The sequence below is a fragment of the Hypanus sabinus genome, chromosome 3, assembly GCF_030144855.1.
Source record: "Hypanus sabinus isolate sHypSab1 chromosome 3, sHypSab1.hap1, whole genome shotgun sequence".
Classification (NCBI taxonomy): Eukaryota; Metazoa; Chordata; class Chondrichthyes; order Myliobatiformes; family Dasyatidae; genus Hypanus; species Hypanus sabinus.
Window position 1 is genome coordinate 57,989,508 of NC_082708.1, and position 22,115 is coordinate 58,011,622.

Below are 22,115 nucleotides of genomic sequence, written 5' to 3' on the forward strand. Positions count from 1 at the left end.
CCTCAAGGAGCTGCAGCTGGATACACTTCATGCAGATATAGTTCTCTCTGGACTCCAACATCCAGCATGAAGAACACACAATGGCCATTTACTACACTAGGTACAGTAAGAGAAAAAAAAAAGGAACCTTAACAGAAGCTAACCCAGACCCAATGACTCTTCTGAGCCGAAGCATCCTTTGAGCTAAAGCCTGACACCTCTACTCTCACCATTGGCCTCCTCCCAACAATGGCCACTCCACTTAGAGCCTCTTAGATAGGTACATGGAGCTTTGAGAAATAGAGGGCTAGGTGCAAGGGAAATTCTAGGCAGTTTCTAGAGTAGGTTACATGGTCAGCACAACATTGTGGGCTGAAGGGCCTGTAACATGCTGTAGATTTCTATATTCTATGTTCTAGTCAATGCAGAGGATCCCTCAAACTATATTTTATAAAATAAAACTAAAACCAAGAACTTTTACATAATTTTAGTTTAGACTGAAAGAATCAATGGTTATATCATAAACAAGATCTTGAAGAATTGAAATGCAATGATAGTGGCCAAACTTTTTAATTTACATGTCCTTGCTACAAATATATGGGACACTGCACACAAAGTCCACAGATCTGGAATCATTAATGTCACCAGACTAGAAAATAACAGGACAGGTGCAAGTCTTTTTCCAACAAATGGCTCTGATGGGTAAGGATCCCCATTCAAATCCAACTGACAAAAAAAACCTTTCCATATGTCATCATAACAATGTAGAGAAGGACTGTTTAAAAACTGCAAAAAATGCATAAACCTATCTCCAAAGTTAATGTAACACTGTTGGAAATTGGGAACATTAGAAGTTGTAAGCACTGAAGTCCATATCAGTTCAATTAGTAGGGCATAAAACTAAGAATAAAACACAAACTGTGTTTTTCCTTCATTTTGTGCCTTGTAGAATCAAACAGATCCAGCCAGTGTCTTCCTTCTTGCTGGCATTTTGTATCTCACTTGCTTCCAAAATCTCAAGCAAACAGCATCAAGTTTATTTGTTTCATCTGATTTCCATTTAATGGTACCATTTCTTTGAATGAGGTGTCTTATGGATTCTGGAAAGCCACTCAAGCATTCAAATTTCTCAAACTCAATTAGAATTACTTCAATTTCATTCTCAATTAAAGCCTTATATAATCCAATTTGGCGTTCAAATCCAGAGTATGCCTGGTCGTCAGCTGAAGTCATTTGAGTCAAAATGATAATCAGTCTCCTGCTGCTCCGTATATTATTTTCAATCACTTCAGTTGCAGCTGTAAATATAAAACATAGATAAAAGTTATTATAAAAGACTATGAGCTTCAAGTGAATAGATTGTTACTTGACGGTACACAGAAACTATCGGGGAAACTTGACCCTTTTCATCATAATGGTTCTAAATTCCCATGGGTGATAAATTGTCCAATCAATTTTGATACAACATGTGGGTTATGACCAAAGAAAAATGGCTGGAGTTGCTTGGGACTTTCATGCAAGGTTGTTTATTAGCTGCATCAAAAAAACTAACTTGCAAAAATGAATGAAAATAGCAAAAAAAAAACTGCTAATATTTACAAAACGATATCTACCGAAAGACACCGATTATAGCTATGTAGTATTTTGCCCAGTGTGAACAACTGGCAGCTCAAACTCTCTGCCTAACAAGCATATTACAAAATAAACAGATCTACCTTAAATACAGTGTACAAACAACATGTACACATCTCCATTACTAAAGAAATGGAATATTCCACCGTGTATGGCAGGAAAGGCACCATAAATCCATACACTTTAGTGCCCATTGAAGTGCATACACTCAGCACAACAGCAGCAGAATAACAAGCGGGGTGGGGGGGGAGGGAGAGAGAGAGAGAGAGAGAGAGAGTGTGTGCGTGTGCGTGTGCGTGTGCGTGTGTGTGTGTGTGTGTGTGTGTGTGTGTGTACAATGTGTGTTTACTGAACACTCTCAGTCAGAAGTTTCCCACGCCTTACTTCATCCTTCACTATTCCACAAAAATGGAATGACGCGCAGGTGAATTGAAGTCACAGTCAAAACAGACATCACAGGCGTCCCTTACAACATGAACTGACTGACCTGTTCTCCACTCAGTTCCTACATCTCTTCTTGTAGTCTAACCGACTGTGTTCTGTGGTACAACAGAAGGGTCTGAAATGGTTAATAACTTTTATTTTGTACTTTAGTACAGATTCAGAAGGAACTGAAATGGTCTCTCTCACTCCACTTTAAGCAGTGAATTGCTACTGGCAAAGGCATTTTCCCCTTCCTCCAATTCATTCCACTTCATCAATCAGCTGCCGCAGTTTGCAGACATCAGAGAAATGACACCCAACATTTATTTCGGTGCATGTTTTATGCCAATTTTGGAGTTATCTTTTGGATGGTAATATTCAGTGTTCTCCCAGTTCTTTCGCTTACCAACCGCTGCAAGTTAATTAAATGTTCTTTGGGGTATAACCAGTTTGGTCAGTGGAGTTGCTTGATCAGCAGAAACTTTCTTCACGTCAATTCTAACTCAGAAAGTATTCCATGCCCTGTTTATTCAACGCAGGTGAACATTGACTCATCAGCTAAGGAAAAACTATGTGATTTCTGTGTGATGGAAGATTTAAGAAAGAGCTCTACAACTGCAAGTACACAAATCACCAAAAGTAACAAAGCCAATCAAGAAGTCCCTGTTTTTAAAAAAGGCAAGCAAGGTTCCAAGTGCAATTTCTAGAATTGAAAAGTAGCATTTTATTTGTGACAAGTCTTGCATGGAGTACCATGATCACTGTTCTCAAAAATTTAAAGGCATTGATGATAATGGAAAAATAGATTCATGGAAATAATATCAGAATGTTATATTTGCAAGAAGAAGAATCAGATCAGGGCTATTTCCTCAAAAAAAAGCTGAGGGAATAACTTAACGCATCTTCCCTCAGTTTCTTCTTCTGACTTTCAATGGTGGTTGGCAGTCCAACAAAAGATCTATTACCGCCACCAGCTGGAGTGGTATGGCGTGGGGAGAATTGGTAAATCATCTAAAACCCATACCAATTCTTTATCAAATTAATATTAAATTATTTCTAAAAGCCCTATAGATTGTAACTAATGAATGATAATATTGTGAATGAAATTTAAGTTACTTCCATAACTTAAAAGTTTTTAAATGAAAACTAAGAAATCCCAGAGACTGTAGTGAAACCTGCATCTGATTTCTTTCAACCTAATATGCTTCACACTGTAACAGAACATGTTCAACTGTTTCATAGTGATAGCAAGACTTACACAACCTAGAGTGGTGTTTTCCAACAAGATACAAAGAATAATTAAGCATAGTCTGGCCAGATCAATGTAAACCCTTCCCTTCTTGTTTTATCCCCCTCTCCCATCAAGCCAACAGTTCTATGTATTCTGTAAGGGTGTCTCTCTTATGCCCATTATCCCACAAGTCTTGCCCTTAATTCTTAACCCCATCCCTTTGTTTCTGATTTGCTAAGTGGAAGGTCTATTTCCACAGCTGAACTTTTAACAGCTTTTTTTTGCTAAACAATTAACCTGGTCATCCCCCTCAACACCTCTACATGCAAGAATCCTTAAGAAATAGACATGTAAACCAATAATTTGAATGTGAATTGAAGTTTAAAGAGCTTCCAGCGGTAAATCTGACCTACTGCTAGGCCTACCTGTTTTAAGTCTTATTAAAACAGCAAAAGAATTTGAACAGATTATAACTCAGCAAGGACAAATTTCCTCCACCCACTGCAAGTTCAAAATGAAGGCATTATATCTGCTCTATATACTGATACACAACTAGTAAGACATTTCTTTATTGTTACCAGTAATTAGAGAATCATAGAGCACCACAGCACAGAAACAGGCCCTTCAGCCCTTCTAGTCTATGCTGAACTATTATTCTGCTTAGTACCATCAACCCACAGCTGGATCATAGCCCTCCAACACCTCCTATCCATGTACCAATCAAAACTTCTCTTAAATGTTGCAGTCAATCCCATATCCACCGCCTCTGCTGGCAGCTCATTCCACACTTGCACCACCGTTGGAGTGAAGAGATTCTGCCTCATTCTGCCCTTAAGTATTTCACATTTCACCCGTACCCTATGGCCTCTAGTTTTAGTCTCTCACAACCTCAGTGAAATACCTGCTTTAAAGGAGACCCTTTCTGTATGGTTCTTAGGTAAGATGGTACATCAAAGCATTTACATAGCACCCTTCATTCAGGCACAAAACAGCAACACTCTTTGGTTGAAGGAAATGGGAGGAGCCAAAGGAGAAATTATTAAGAGTGAGGACAAGTTCCACTAGACGGAGGAGAGTGGTGGTGGAGGGGAGCTGGCTGGGTCTGGTTATGAGTTGGAAATGAGAGGCAAGTGACTCCTGACAGCTGGGTGGAGACTGGGAGGAGCCTGCATGTGCAGATCCAACCAGAAGTCGTCGTCTGCCAGAAGAAGAGGGATCTACCAGTGGCCATCCATTTAAATTCCACTTCCTATTCCCATGCCGATATGTCATTCACTGTCATAATGAGCCCACACCCAGGTTGGAGGAACAACACCTTATATTCTGTCTGGGTAGCCTCCAACCTGATGACATGAGCATCAATTTCTCAAACCTCTGAGAATGCCCCCCCTTCTTCACCATTCCCCATTTCACCTTATCTCTTTGCCTGCCCATTGCCTCACTCTCATGTTCCTCCCCCCCTTTCTTTCTTCCATGCTCTCCCATCAGACTCCCCTTCTCCAGCCTGTATCTCTCTCACCAGTCAACTTCCCCGCTCCCGACTTCATCCTCCCCCATCCCGGTTTCAACTACCAACTTGTATTTCTCTCTCCCTGCCCCCACCTTTTAAATCTACTCCTCATCTTTTTTCTCTAGTCCCGCCAAAGGGTCTCGGCCGAAACATTGACTGTAGGTCTTTCCATAGATGCTGCCTGGCCTGCTGAGTTCCTGCAGCATGTTGTGTGGGTTGCTTGGATTTCCAGCGTCTGCAGATTTTCTCTTGTTTCTGATTCCCTATAGGAAGTCCTTCGTCAACTTGAGCACACAAGCCAGAAGCAATGGGAAACCACTGATCACACGCTCACTGCTCTCAACTAACTCTCAATCTTGATACAGTAATCCCACACCAGTCCACCCCCTCCCTCACAACCCTAGATTCCGGTGCCCCAACACTTCAGCAGATCCTCAATCCAATGCTACTCTTCCCATTCCAGTGCACCTTACCAAGAGCACCTGTATGTTACTGACCAAGCCAAGATTGCCTTTAATATTCCTCTCTAGACTGAATGAGCTCTTAACTAGATTACCACTAACTGGGACAACGTACCTACCATTTGCAATCAGTATGAAGGTTTCACCGCTGAGATCCACCAGGTTTCCAACTATTTGGGAAATGGATGAGAGGCAGTGGATTGGATTCTTCTCGTAATTTTTTTTTCAAACCTTCATTGACAGATCAAGCTTTTAGTATATGGAAAAGGAAAGGTATAAAATGTTTTCGTGATCTTTTTTTTGAAGGTACTTTGATGTCTTTTGATCAACTATCCAACAAATTTGAATTACCTAAATCTAATTTTTTTAGATACTTACAAATTAGAAATTTCTTACATAAAATTCTTCCATCTTTTCCTAATTCAACTCCATCGGATTTTTCAGATTTGATTTTTACTCTTAATCCTTGTCAGAAGGGATTAGTAGCTTTTATTTATAACATGATTATGAAGATACAGCCAGAAATATCGGATAGAATTAGACAAGAATGGGAAAAAGAACTTCGATGTAATATATCAACAGATAAATGGGAAAAAATTTTACAGATGGTTAATTCCTCCTCTATTTGTGCTAAACATGCTTTAATACAATTTAAAATTGTACATAGAGCTTATATGTCTAAAGATAAACTTGCCCGATTTTATTCGCATATTAATCCTCAATGTGACAGATGTCACTTAGAAGTGGCTTCATTGACTCACATGTTTTGGACATATCCCACTCTACATAACTATTGGAAGGACATCTTTGATGTCATTTCCTCAGTATGGAATATCGATTTACAACCCCATTTTATTACTGCAATTTTCGGTATACCAAATGAAGATGGCAATCAGCTTTCCCCTTCAATCAGACGAATGATTGCTTTTGTAACATTAATTGCCAGAAGGTCTATATTACAAAACTGGAAAGAAGTAAATCCTCCTACTACATTTCAGTGGTTCTCCCAAACTATTTCTTATCTGAGTTTGGAAAAAATCAGAAGCACTATCTTTGATTCTTCAATTAAATTTGAAGAAACCTGGGGACCATTTATTCGACACTTTCATATGAATTAATTTGGCTTATTTCAGATCCTTTTCTCTACTTATACTTGTTCAGGTATGGAGTTCTGGAGTTTTTCTTGACACCTTTATATATTTATAAAGTGCTATTATTGCCCATGTTAGTTTTAGTTTAGTATTTTTTTTTCATTATATATTTTTTCTCATATATAATTTCAATTTTTTTTTTCTTTTTTCGACGATTATTTTTGTTTTTCATATATATTTATATAGACTTGATTGATTTATGTACCTTTTGTTGATGGATGTTTTAATAGGATATTATTATCCTATTACTAATGTAATCTCAAGTCTATTGAATCTGTAATCTATTCATTATTTTGTGTTATTTTTTTTATATATATGAAAGTTAATAAAAAGATTGAAAAAGAAAAGGATTGGATTCTTCTCCTGCATCAAGGTTCACGCTCCGTGCTGGATTACACCACAGAATTCAAGACCCTCACAGCGGGGTTTGGCTCAAATGTGGAAGCACAGCTAGCCTATTAACTTAACAGCTTCTTGGAGTGCTTGAAATATTTGCTGTCTACCCAGGAGATGCCCACCAACCTCGAAAGTTTCGTCACTCTGGCCCTCTGTGTTGATGAGCGTCTTATGGAATGACCTGCGAGATCATCAGCCAGAACTTCAGTTCTTTTCCCAGAACCATTGGAGACTGCAAGACCCCCTCCTCAGCAATTCAGTTAGGGAGAGCTCCCTTATTCCCCCAAGAGCATGAGCGTCAGTGGAGAAACAACTTGTTTGCTTACTGTGGAGCAGCTGAACACCCACGCATCAAATACTCATGGCGCCCGGGAAAACAGCACCACCAGGTAGAGACAAGGGGCCTTCAATCTGGTAAGGTTCCCCTAGTCCCTCTTTCCAGCACCATAGACAAGCACACTCCCGCTGTCCTCCTCCACACCTTGACAGCTCTACACACAGGAACCTCTGGTGGATTTCCAACACAGCAGGCGACTTTCTGGACCTGACTCTGTGTGCAGCTCGGACTCCCTACCAAGCCTATCCCTCAACCCCTTCAGCATCACAGCTATTGATAAGTGTCCCTTGGGAATCCCAGAAGGTTAGTATGTACACACAGCAGCGTCTGAAAGGACTATGTGATATTGACAGATAACCAATTTTAACTCTGCTTCATGACAGAAAAATATTGGCAAGGCCAATAACAATAATTGTACCAATGGATTAGATAGTTTGAAGTCTCTTTGAAGTTATTTCTAACAGTGTATTCAACGCAGCAGCCTAGAAATTTAAATACAAATGCAATAGGAATCCACAAACCTCCAAATATGAGGTAATGGCATCTGACTAAAGGATGCAGTGAGGAGAATGTAAACAAGCAACTCAACGACAATTATCCAACTAATGACAAAAAAATTGAAGTACAAAATAGTGCATTAAGAAAGAAATTGTTCTTTATGTATATTTCTGAAATAGATATGAATAAAGTTTAAAGAAGTTTATGCACCTTTTTAAATTCAATACACATAATTCTGAGCACATATAAAAAAGGCAATTGAATTGTTACTACTGTATATATCAAGAAATAGAGAATACCAGGCAGAAGAAGATAGAAGCAAACAATACAGAGCTTTGCACATTCAACACTCTGAGGACCTGACCCAAGTCAAGTTGTTTAAAATAAGTGAAACATTCAAGATCTAGGGCTTCTGAGGGAAATCTGCCCAATATTTTTTTCTATTCAATTCATCACTGTGTAACCTGTGTGTTATATTTTGAAGAGGATGCAGTTGACTTGATTGGTCTGTCCCACATCACTTTAATCATTTTACTGTGATTTAAGCAATCAGTGCTATTTGTAGATTTAGGTAAGTAGGTTTTAGTGCAATGTAAATTTAAATCAAAGTTTCTATTTTTCATTGTTATTTTGATTCAGTTAATGGCTAGAATACATTTTTCTTTAATACAACTGACTAGAAAGAAAATCTTACAACATTCTCTTCCTTACAAGTAAAATTCGGATACTTTAACTGCATTGTTAGTCATTCCCAATGTTAGGTTTCTTACCCTGGCCAGGGAGATCATCTCTGCCACAAATAAACAGTTTGTATCCATATTTTTCTTCAAGTACTTTTGGTAAAATGTGAACAGCAAAGTACTTTGCTTTATAGTTTTCTTTCTGACCTTTGCTCTCAGATCTGGGATAGATTACATATGCGTCAAACTTCTTACCATCTGTAGGGGTATGAGCAGGCAGAGAACAGAGGGATTTAAGATTAAGATTAGTTTTATTTGTCACATGCACATCGAAACATAAAATGACATGTATCATTTGATAAAAATCAGATCAGCGAGCATTGTGCTGAGCCCACCACAGATGTTGCTGGCTCCAGAGTATGCCCACAACTCACCAGCCCTAACCATACGTCTTTGGAATGTGGGAGGAAAGCAGAGTCCCCAGAGGAAACCCATGCGGTCACAGGGAGACGTACAAACTCCTTACGAACACTGATGGGATCTCGAACCCCAATCTTACAGCGAGAACTGCAAAGCAATGCACTATCTGCCATGCTACTGTGCTGCCCCCTGTAGACCATGTGCCTGTAATGTGCAGTTCAAATTGACATCATGGTCACCACAGACATTGTGAGCTGAAAGATTTTATCCTGGATTGCTCTATGTTCGATGTACAATAAGTCAAAATTCATATAAAACTACTTATTTTATATTATCCTAAACTCAGGCTATACTAGCCATTGAATAAACAAGTCAGTGATGTTACACACAAATGAGTTAGTCCCTAAACCCAAGTGATATTGTATAATTGGAGCAAAAGAAAAGAACAGTTGCTGCAAATCTAAAACTAAAGCAGAGAAAGCTGAAAACACTCAGCAGGTCATGCAGCATGAGTACAGAGAGAAACTGAATCAACAACTTGGGATCAAGCCCTTTCAGCAAAAGTAGAGAAATGAGAAAATGAGTATTTTGTTAATTGCTTGTGTGAAGCCCTGCCTGGTTCATATCTTTACTGTTATGCTGTAGGTATTTCACTTAGCAGCCCTGTTCTGCTGTCAGCCTGTTTGGGTTATTGTTGAAGATAAGGGATGATGTGCAAGGTGTGCCATCAATTAGTGGGAGGTTTTTCTAGGTGAGGGACAATAAGGTTGGTCTTGAGCTTTTGTTCGAAAGGAGATAAAGAGAGGATACGCTGGGGAGAACCGGACATAGCATACGATCTGATGGGAGACCCGTTTGTTCGAGATGGATTGTGAGTGATGTTCCGAAGGTGATGCGGGTGTTCACACTGACTGAGGGCCCAGCACACGACTGACAGAAGTTCAAGATGAGCTCCAACTTGTGCACATTTGACTGTTTAATTAAAATGGGCCCTTTTCTTTTTGTTATTCTTTAATAACCCTTTAGTTAAGATTCATAAATACAATTCCTTTAATCGTATGCAGTGTACTGTCTGTTATTTGTGGCATTAATTTGTAACAGGGTAGCAAATTACACAGCTTCCACACAAACCGGGGTTTGGGTTGGGATGAGTTGTCTCAATCTCATGGGTTTGGCGGGACTTGAGAATGTCTTCCCTAGACTTACACAGCCAAGGAAAGTGGCTGTTTCATTTGATTAACATACTAATTTGAGGTGCTGTTCCTTGAGCTTACATTGGGCATCACTGGAGCAAAAAGGAAGCAATAGACAGCAAAGTCAGTGGAAATATGATGGAGAGTTAAAGTGACAGGCACTTGAATTGTGAAGGTTGCCGTCATCCCAACTGCCACCCACCCCCATTGAATGAAGGTGCTCTGGAAAGTATTCAACAAATCTCTAGTTTCTCCAATGAAATAAATGCAATATTTTTATATTAAACATAGAATGAGTGAAATGCTGGCCATAAAGTAGATATAACTGAGACTACATAACATCGTGTAATATGGCATGATACTTAATATGCAGAATTTATGCTTATTACCATTATATTTAATGTTAAGGTTAGATCAGTGTTTTCATAAGGAAACCTACCTGAAGTGATTATATTCATTTACATGAAGAGAGTACTGGTATCAAGACCAGCATGTGTTTCAGTATGTAGTGATGAATCACCCTTTTGATCTACTGCAGGCTTTTTGATTAAAATAATCCCATCATGCTGCTTGGTTCCACAGTCACTTTTCCACACCTTCTATGATATTTAGACTAACTTGTTTCTCTTTTTCTGTTCTGATGAAGAGACCCAGACCTGAAACAGTAACTGCTTATCATGCCTGAGATATACTTGGCCTGCTGAGGTATTCAAGTATTTCAGATTCAGATTCAGCTTATTGTCATTTATAACCACAAATACAATGCAGTTAAAAAATGAGACAACGTTCTCCGGAATGATATCACAAAAATGCACAAAACAGACCACACAAGAAAAACCACATAACATTTGGTAATCCCCAATCCAGAGTCCGGAGAGGCTGCTGCATATCGATATCGCACTACCGTCTAAGCACGTTCCCCAGAAAGGAACTACAAACCCATCATGCAAACCTAAAGCTACAAGACCTACACAAAACCACAAAGTTACATATAGTTTCAACAGTGCAAAAATACCATAATTGATAAAAGACTAACTGACAGAGACCACATAACTATAACACATCGTTTCAACAGTGCAAAGCAATACCGTAATCTGATAAAGAGCAGTCCATGGCACGATTTAAAAGAAAGGTCTCAAAGTCCGGACATCCCAACATCTCACGCAGACGGTAGAAGGAAGAAAAGCTCTTCCTGTCATGAACCTCCAGCGCCGCAGCTTGCTGATACAGCACTTTGGGAGCCCCGACGACAGCCAATTCCGAGTCCGTCCGAAAACTTCGAGCCTCCTACCAGCCCTCCGACACCGAGCACCGAGCACCATCTCTGCCGAGCACTTTGACCCCGGCCCCGGCCACCAAGCAACAGGCAAAGCCAAGGATTCGGGGCCTTCCTCCCGGAGATGTTTCAATTGCACAGTAGCAGCGGCAGCGAAACAGGCATTTCAAAAGTTTCACCAGATGTTCCTCCGTGCTTCACACGTCCATCTCCATCAAATCAGGATTTTACACGGCCCCTACTTACAGATAACAGATATTCATTCCTGGAGTGGCCGCTGCGCCCTGCGTCGCGCCGCCATCTTGCATAGATGTTTTTACTCCATATCTGGCTGGGGAACTGTGTTCACGGAAATGGAGTGATAATTCCCCGACTATTTTGTTGGTTCCCTGGTAAGAAGCTGGGAGACGAGTTAACAATCCGTTCACATAAAAAATTAATATAGTTATAAAATAACCAATGGATAATCTACTGGATATAACTGAATGGAAAAGATAGGAAAATGGTAGTAGTAAAGGAAAACAGCATGATATTCTGTGTTAGCTGTATAATGCCTCTTAATTTCTCATACTTATGACATTTTCACTGTTTAAAATCTGAAGTGAACAAAGAAGGTAAATAAAAAATAATATTGTACTTACCATTAATGACTTTATGGGATTCAAATGAATCTCTGTACCAAAGGACAATATCAACCTTGAAAATAACATATACTGTTGCACAGGCTAGAAATCCAAATATCAGTGGAATTAAGATTTTAATTGCTTCAGACATCCAATCTGGTGCTAGAAAAAGAAAGAATTTAACTATCAGAGTATTTGAATAATACATTAAATTTCCTTACATGGGCCAAAGACTAAGAAAGCTGTTTAGCCTAATATCAGTAAATAGAAAACTTACAGCCTATTGTATAGGATGTGATGGAATTAGGCAAAGTCACTATGGATTTACGAAAGGGAAATCGTGTTTGGAAAATTCAGAGTTTTTTGAAGAAGTAAAGGAAAACGTGATGGTACATTTGAATTATCAAAAATCCTTTGAATAAATCTCAAGTACAATGATAGTGTATGAAATAAAATCATGTTGGATCAGGGGTAAAATACTTGCTTGGACTGAGAATTAGTTGACAGATAGAAAGTAAGGAAATACACATCTATAATCATCTTCTAGTGAGGTTCTGCAAAGATAACTAATTAAACTAATTAAAAGATATGCCAAAGAATCAGATAACAGAACAGTAAGTAACATGTCTAAGTTTTCTAACAGTACAACTGAGGTGGAATTGTAAATCATAAGAAGATGCAAAGAGGTTTCAGGTACATAGATTTGTTGAATGGGTGAACAAATATTTGAAATATAAAGCCTACTTTGCGTGTGGGTTGATGACGATAGATTAGGAACTGTTGATGTGGAAAGGCATCTGGGTGTCAAGTTACATCTTTACATCAAACATTGAAAGTAAATGTGCAAGTTAAGCATGCAATCAGTGTATTGGTCTTGATTGCAACATGTTTTCAGTACAGAAGTAAGCAAGTTGCTACAATATTCAGGATTCTGGTGAGAGATAACTAGCTACAAATGTAGTTGCTATCGTAACATAAAGCAGGAACAACCTGCTCGGAGAAACAAGAAGATATACCACCAGCTAAGCTATTTTAATGATAGTGATGATGATTAAAAACAGTTAGGATGCCTTCCTGCTCATTTTCAAGTGGTGGCATGGAATATTTTACAGACGCCCCACTAGAAACAGCAGCACTTCTGATAATGCACCATTGTATGATTTATTACCCTAGTTAACAGGCTCAGATTTCTGGAGCAGAACTTAACCTAATGATTCTGACTCAAAGACGCCAGCCAGAATTGAGCAATGCAGAGACACGCTAAGACTATTTTTGATTGATGTAACAGGTTCTGGATGGGATTGAATATAGAGGAAATTTAGTTACGCAAAACAAACCAATTCAGCAACAGAGGTACTGCCACTGACTCATTTGTCAATGCTGGTTTAACAGAAAAGGATCAATACTAACAATAGGAATTCAGCATTGAGCAATGTGCGGAGAATGTACTCCTTCAGAATACTTAAAGAAGAAGCTTCAAAATAATACATGGAGAGAATAAAATAAAATTCAGCTAATCAATAAAGCTATCTAAAAAATTCCATGTTACTTCAATCACTTCAGTCACCACTTCAACTTAATGTCTTTTTAACAATAATTGATTTTGGCAAGACACTGAGGACATAAGATAAGCCAAATAGAACAACAGACACAGTTGACGTTTGTTTCACAAGCAAAAATGAATTAAATTCCTTTTGAGTTAATAGAGTATCTGTTTTTGGACCACACAACAGATATTAATCTGTACGCAAGAAGCTCTCAATAAATAAAAGCAGACCTTAACAATGTCCCAAGACTTAAATATCACATATGCAAATACAATTTGCTTCATTCATTAACAAAATATTGTGAATTATTCTTATTTTAAAAGAAAGTTCTTACATTGGCGTGAAATTTTTACAAAAGCCCCTCTCTTTCCTTGTAGATTGCTTGCAAAGCAATCAAATTTTGTTTGAAAATCTTCTTCAGTGATCTTGGAAATAAACAGGGTTCTCATCAGAACTACCTCATGACCAGTTCCTTCTTTACGGCTGTGAAAACAATACAATTAAAGTAAGGATTTTGTCAAGGCAAATTACAACTTCTCTTTGCTGTTAGGAAACCCAACTAATCTAACTTTTGGTGTTTGTTGTTTTAAAAATAACATTGTATTTGAATTGCAATGTTACCTTTGAATTGTTCTACACAGTACATGAAAACTACAGCAAACGGTCAAGACAGTAGAAAAGATCATTAGCTGCAATCTACCATTACTGTACATGTCCAGGACAAAGAAGTGGGCAGGCAGAATCAATGTGGACAATACCCACCCAGCAAACTACCTTTTCCAGTAGCTCCCTTCCAGAAAGCACTCTCAGCCTATTAAAACAAATTTTTCACACTCTCTGAAAAGTTTCTTCCCCCACAGGCAGTTCATCTGATTAACCATTCTAGCTTCCCTTCCCTCCCTCAACACCACTTTATCTATTATCTCAGTCACTACACTGCATTATAAACACTTTAAACCACTTTTTATAATGCTGCTTATGTTGTAAATACATGCTGGTATTTATGCACATTTTATTCCATGTCTGTACTACTAACTTTATTTTTATATAACTCCTTATTCTGTATAACTGTTGAATATTATTATTTTCCATTGCAAGTGGTGCCAACACACAATTTCTGAATATATCTGAATTTATATGGCAAATAATGTTGATCTTCTCCTTCATAAGTTGATGGGATGGTGTAGAAGGCATGTGGAATGTTGGCTTACACTGGTCAGGTTCAAGAGTTAGGATATGATGTTGCAAATTTACTGAACGCTGGTTGTGCTGCATTTGGAGTATGATGTGCTTTACTGGTTACACACGAAAGGAAGGATCCAACTGTACTGGAGAGAGTGCAGAACAGAACTACCAGGATGTTGCCTGGGTTGAGGACCTTAGTTACAGGGGGAGTCTGTGTGGGCAGGGTTTGTTTTCCCTTGAGTGGAGGAGGCTGAGAGATGGTCATAAATAGGGTAGATGGTTCAAATCTTTTCCACATTGCAGGGATATCAAAAACCGGAGAGCATAGGTTTATGGAGATGGGTAAGAGTTTTAAAAGGGATCTGAGGAGAAAGGATTTTTTTTACATGGAAATGTTTTGATATCTGGAATGCACTGCCAGAAGAAGTGGTGAAATAAGATATAGATACATTTAAGAGGCATTTCAACTGACACATAAATAATCAATCTGTAAAAGGATATAGACATGATCTGGGTAAATAGGATTAATGTAGACAGGTAAAAAGACCAGCATGGAGGCATTGGGCCATGAGGCCTATTTCGGTGCTGTACAGTTCTCTGACTGTATGACTCTAAGCAAAATAGAATTTCAGCTGATGCAATAAAACAGTAGTTTTAACCGCTAATACATTCTCAGGATGCCTAAAGATGCCAAGATGAAAGCGGTAACCTGCCTCCATAACTATCATCCAGTAGTACTTACATCATCCATTGTGATGGAGTAAGTTGAAAGGTTGCTCGGGAAGTATATCAACTCCTGCCTGGGGAGCAACTGGGATCTGCTCCAATTTACCTGTGATCACAACAGGTCAACAGCAGGTGCCATTTCGTGATCTCTTCAATCAACTCTGGAATAATTATACAGTGAAGGTGCTTGCACCAGGTTGCTCTTCATTGATTACACCTCAGCATTTTACACTATCACCCTCTCAAGACTATCAATAAGCTCCTAGACCTTGGCCTTGGCACCTTCTTGTGCAACTGGATCCTCAATTTCCTCAGTTGCAGACCTCAGTTAGTATGGATTGGCGACACAACTCCTCCACAATCACCATCAGCACAGGTGCAGCACAAGACTATGTCACTTTATACTTATGGCTATGAGGCAACATTCAGCTCCAATACCATATTTAAATTAGTTGGACAGTGTCATATTACAGGATCTGTCCTGGCTATTTAAAAGAAAGCATGGCAGCATCTTTACTTTATTAGCAGTTTGCACAGATTTGGCATATCATCAAAAACTTTGATAAACTTCTATGAATGCACAGTGGAGAGTATCCTAACTTATTGCAACATGGCCTAAAATGGAAGCACCAGTGCCCAAGGCAGATTAGTCTACAAAAAAATTGATGGATACAGACCAGTTCATCACATGAAAAGCCCTCCCCACCACTAAGCACATCTAGAATGTGCAATACCGCAGGGATGCCGCATCCATCTTCAAGGACCACCACCATCTAGGCCATGCTCTCTTCTCACTGCTACCATCAAGAAGGAGGCACAGGAGGTTTAGGTTCCATACATCAGTTTCAGCAATAGTTATTCACATTGAACCGGCAGGTTCCTGAACCACAGCAGACAACTTTATTCACCACAAAACTGATCATTGAACACAACCAACGTGCTCTTTCAAGAGCTTTACAACTGTATTGTTTATTTTTTTTATTCTCTATTTGCACAGTTTGTATTCTTTTGCAGATTGGTTTCTTGTCAGTCTTTGTTTCAGTGCAGTCATTCATGGGTTCTATTGTATTTCTTTGCTCTTCTGTGAATGACTACAAGAAAACAAACCTTGGGGTATATGGTGACATATACATACTTTGATAATAAATTTACTTTGAATTTCAAATTATTTTTAATGTCTATCTGCCAAGATAGAACTGTGTTTACACTTTAAACTGGAATGTTTCCTAAAGGCACTGCGCTGTACATGACACATCCAGAGGGTGAAGGGAAGCACAACTTTCCAAGGCTCTGATTGCCAATTCAAGCCAAAAGATCATCTCAACTTCCAGCAGGGCAATCCAGCCTCTGTTGTCTCTCAGATCCCATTTAGACATAGCCCTACCTGGAAACTCTATCTGTATGGCTAAGGAGAGAAAAGAACCTTGATTATTTATTTGGCATTAATTTATATCTTTTTATTACTTGTTGCATGATGGATACAGGAGAAATCAATCAGAGTATGGCATAAATTCAGCAATGTATTTTTATGATAAGGAAATGAATAGACAAATATTTTAAAATGTTTTGGTATCCACTTCCATCAGACTTTCATATTAGCCAACTATTGAAAGTTAAACTCACAATGTATGCCCTTGTTTAATTCTGGATTCATCTGTGGGAATCTTCATTGTATTCACTCGCCAGAAAAGCTTAGGAAATTGCAGTCTACCAGATCCCAAATAAGCTTCACAGGTCACTTTCAGCTCTGAGCCTGTGCAACAAATCATAAAACCAAACAGTATGAAGGAAAATTACTCATAACAGCATTTTCCAGTTTCAGCTTTAAGAGGTAACTCCCAAATATCACTGCATGTGTGATATTTCTTTGGTAAGTTTGCTAAAACTGCAAGTTTTATCAATAATATCTTAAGGATATGATGGTAAAGATTTTGACAATTACTTTTGGATGATGAAAACAACATAAGTTTAATTAATCACATAATAATGCAGATTAATAAATGCTATTATTTAAACAGTTGCCATCAATAATCTTTTTCCTTAAATACGAAATTGACACATGTCTAAAATCGCAAAGCAAATTATGCAGTACTAAAGTGATTGTTTCTGAAGACAACACCTACATTGTAATTTCAGTATAGGATACACAATTAATAGTTAATTCCTTTTAAATATTTACCAGCTGCCACTTTGGACTTTTTAAAGCCATGAGTTTAAATACTTCCAACCAGGTTGGGTAGCCTTTTTATGCCAGAACTTCACAGGCTACTTCCATTTTATCAATAATTCAATGATCTTCAAGAGGGAATTAAAGCAATACACTGTGTAAGAAAAAAAAATCAAGGTACAGAGAAGGGGCCCATTGGGTAGGATTATGGCTGATTTATACTTGTGCATACTGGCTACACCACAGCCTACGCTGTAACCCTGATTTTCACTTCTGCGTCACTCTATGCCGGAGCGAGCATGCGTGGGTGTGCGCCAAAACGCTACTTGGCAGTGGGGTTTCAGTGCCACTGTGTTGAGTTTCTTCGTGAGAGACATGGACGAGGAAATGCATTCAAACATTTTTGCATGTCGGCAGGTAGATTTGACGATTTGGTTCATCTATTTCGCTTCGGTGTACGCACAACCGGACATGCGTAGGAGGAAATGTGATGCTACCAGGCGGACCAATCACAGTTGTGGTCTGCATCGCCGCGACACATGAGTAACTTTTCTGGTGAGGTGAACGTCACCCTACGGCGTCGATGCGACACACAAGTATAACTCAGCCTTTAGGGAGTTGTTCTGGTGAAGAGCTAACACAGATATGATGGGTCGAATAGTTTCTTCTTGTGTTACAGTGATTGGATAATTCTATAATTTATTTCCCATTTATTATTTTTGTTTATCCTGTATGGCCTCCAAATGTTGTCACTTGGAGTGACCAAAGTTTATCTGTTAAACGACAATGTTGTTCAAAGTTATAAGTTACAGTGTAATGCAACATTGACCACAAGCCCTTCAGCCACACTCATGCATGCTGACCAAAGCGCCCATCCAAGTTAGTTCCATTTGCCATTGATTTGTATGTATTCCTCCAAGCATTTCCCCTCCATGTCGACTGTCTTTCAAATAGTATTATTTTATGAGAGTGTAGTATGACCCTGCACAGATGATCAGATACTGTTGTTGGTTTTTTTGTTGTATTTTAATCAAATTATCTCTGGGGTGAAAAGTTAGTTATCCTTTATAATCAGTTTTAAAATTTATGTAGAAGCACCGTAAGGAATATTTGTTACAAAAAAAAAAATCACTGAGAATAAACTTATTTTCTTACCAAGCCTTGCTTCAATTGTATTATTTTTCGGACTTATCAAGTCTGGATATATCACTTTAACTGCTGAAATAACCAATTTGAAATGTTAGGATCATGGTCTGAAATGTACAACATAAATCCTCAGATGTACAGAGCAAGCCATAAAAGACATAAAAGATCTGGATAAGGCACAAATTTAATTTACAATATAGGCTATGGATCATTCTTCTGCTTATAAAGATTTTTTGGAATCAAGCATCCTCAGATTTGTCTACATTTTAATCCATCTACAAGTGTACTGTGCTCTTTCTCATAAGTTTAGATAAGTTTATAAATATTGTTCATTACTTTAGGGTATACATGTGAAATCTTAAAATACAAGTTTTAGGAATTGGATACTAACACAAAGACATTGAATATAGTGCACAAGGCACATAATTAACAGGAAACAAAAAAATAGCTATACAACTAGTTACACACCTTCTGAGTTATACGCCCATGAAGTTTGGAAAGTAAATTGATAGCTTTCTATTAAGTGAACTCATCCATACGAAAAATCATTTCATGTGCCATATTTTTCTTCAATTCTCTCATGCCATTCCATACTTAAGTGCAGGCATTGCCCTTATATGCTTAACAATAAAAGTTCTCATCCCAAATATTTACAAATATTTCCTAAATATTGAGACCCTGGGGTTCTCAAATTGAAAATGTGTGTGTTTTGCATGACTGGATGAAGAGCTGTAAGTTTAACAATCGACTTACGACTTATTTTCAATTCTGTTGTCTTTGTTACTTTATACTTCCTGCCAAGGTAAACAAATTCAAGTTCACATGTGTACATTCCATCATCTTCTTGGCTTGCATCTTTAATGAGCAGTTTTTCAGAAAGACTGTAGTAGTTCTGTTCATCAATTTTAATAGGATTACAATCCTGAAGAAGGAATAAATACTTAAAATATATATTGCCCCTTTTTTTCCAGTATCCAAAACTCATTTTGGTCTGCAACTTTAATATTCCAGTTCACATGCAACATGCTGACAATGGGATTTTAAGCCATTTAATCAGCAAAACATTAAGCTTATAGCAAAGTTTTCAAATTATTATCATTTACAAACTAGTCAAAATGATGATGAAACAGTTATTTAAAAATATTCCAATTAGAAAGTTCATATTTATAGAATCAGAAATGAACCTAATAGCAGAGAAAATGAGCAGAGCCTCCCTTCCATGGAACACAGTTCATCATCTATGTTAGAGTGGGCAGGCCTTACTGAGAACACAGTTCATCATCTATGTTAGAGTGGGCAGGCCTTACTGAGAACACAGTTCATCATCTATGTTAGAGTGGGCAGGCCTTACTGAGAACAGGCAGAGGCAAACAGAGCTGAGTCGTTTGGATTTGTTTTGTTGATTGTAGAACTTAAGCTTAAGAAGTTAGAGCCAAAGGTATAATGAGCACAGGCAGGATGTTTGTTAATGCAGTGGAATGCTTCTTCTATAAAATGAAGGACTGCAAGATACCTAACAGCTTCCCTGATGACCACAACTGCAGGAAGTGCACCCACCCTCAGCTCCTGATCAACCAGACCAAGGAACTGGAGCTGGAGCTAGATTTACCCAGGAGCATCCGGGAGGCTAAAAAACTGAGACTTTTACCTAGGGTGAGTCTGCACCCAAAGTGCAGGCGTCAGACACTAGATGGGTGACCACCAGGTGAAGTAAGGTGAGTAAGCAGTTGGTGTAGGGTTACCTGTGCTCGATCTCCTCAGTAACAAGTGTAACCCTTTGGATACTACTGGGGGTATGACCTATCAGGGCACAACAGCAGCAGCCTGGCAGGTAACGTTGTGACTGGCTGTGAGTTTCAGCAGGGAAGGGTAAAGTCAGCTAGAGCAATAGAGATACTAATGCTGCTCCACTGTTGGAGAAAGGCTCTAAGAATAAACCAGGGCATTAAAGGCCGTTGAGCTTCATATCAGTAGTAGGAAAGTTATTGAAAGGTATGCTAAGGAACAAGATATATGAGTATTTGATTAGACTGAGACTGATTAGGAATAGTTGGCATAGCTTTGTGCATGGTAGGTCATGTTTAACCAATCAGTGTTTTTCGAGGAAATTACCAGGGAAGTTGAAAAAGGCAAGTTAGTGGATGCTATCAACATGGACTTCAGCAAGACCTTTGACAAGTTTCTGCATAGGAGTTGGACAAGAAAGTTCAGTTGCTTGGCATTCAAGATGAGGTGGTCAATTGGCTTTGTGGGAGAAAACAGAGAGTGGTAGTAGGTCATTGCCTCTCTGACTGGAGGCCTATGACTAGTGGTGTGCTGCAGGGATTGGTGCTGGGTCCATTGTTGCTGTCATTTATATCAACAATCTGGACAGTAATGTGGTTAACTCTTTCAGCAAATTGGCAGATGACACCAAGATTGCGGGAGAAGTGGACAGTGAGGAAGACTATCAAAGCTTGCAATGGGATCTGGACCGGCGGAAAAAAGGGCTGAGAAATGGCAGATGGAATTTAATGCAGGCAAGTGTGAAGTGTTGCACTTTGGGAGGACCAACCAGAGTGAATGGTAGGGCTCTGAGGAGTTTGGTAGAACAATACAGGTCCATAATTCACTGAAAGTGGCATCACAGGTAGACTGAGTCGTAAAGAAAGCTTTTGGCACCGTGACTTTCATAAACAATGTATTGAGTACAGGAGCTGGGATACTATTTTGATGTTGCATAAGACATTAGTGAGGCCTAACTTGAAGTAATGTGTGCAGTTTTGGCCACCTACCTACAGAAAAGATGTAAAGAAGATCGAAAGAATACAGAGAAAGTTCACAAGGATGTTGCCAGGATTGGAGGAACTAAGCTACAAGGGAAGATTAAATAGGTTAGAATTTTATTCTCTAGGATATAAAAGATTGAGGGGAAATTTGATAAATGTACATGAAATTATGAGAGGTATAAATAGGGTAAATGCAAGCAAGCTTTTTCCGCTGAGGTTGGATGAGACTACAATTAGAGGTTATGGGTTAAGGGTGAATGGTGAAATGTTTAAGGCAAAGATGAGGGGAAACTTCTTCGCTCAGAAGGCAGTGGGAATGTGGAACAACTTGCCAGTGGAAGTGCTGGGTGCAAATTTGATTTCATCGTTTAAGAGAAGTTTGGATAAGTACATGGATGGGAGGGGTATGGAGGGCTATAGTCAGGTGCAGATCCATGGGACTGGGCAGTCTCAATGGTTCAGTGATGGGCCAAATAGCTTGTTGCTGTGCAGTAGTTTTATATGATTATGACTCTAAGGCTCGATAGTTAGGGGAAGAGACAGGAGATGTTGCGGACACAAAAGAGACACTAGAATGATATATTACTTCCCAGATGCTAGGAACAAGTATTTCTCAGAGCAGTTGCAAAATATTCTCCAGAGGGTGAGCAGCTAGAGGTTGTGGTGAACACTGGCACCAGTGACATAGGTGGAAATGGTGAAGAGGTCCTGCGCAGTGTGTATAGGGAGTTAGCAAAGCAGCTGAAGAGCAGGATCTTCTTGTAAT

At 38.8% G+C, this 22,115-nt stretch overlaps 1 protein-coding gene across 1 annotated transcript; it reads right to left on the reverse strand.

Moving 5' to 3' along the window:
• Window positions 1-556: 556 nt before the first annotated feature.
• LOC132390766 (interleukin-1 receptor type 1-like) lies at window positions 557-19,436 on the reverse strand. Its single transcript, XM_059963316.1, has 7 exons — window positions 19,335-19,436; window positions 18,591-18,653; window positions 16,892-17,021; window positions 13,692-13,840; window positions 11,829-11,972; window positions 8,389-8,556; window positions 557-1,277 (listed from the first exon to the last, which is right to left on the reverse strand). Exons 1-7 carry the CDS (start codon window positions 19,411-19,413, stop codon window positions 931-933), a joined length of 1,080 nt encoding a protein of 359 aa, XP_059819299.1. The 5' UTR covers window positions 19,414-19,436; the 3' UTR covers window positions 557-930.
• Between the last annotated feature and the right edge of the window lie 2,679 nt (window positions 19,437-22,115).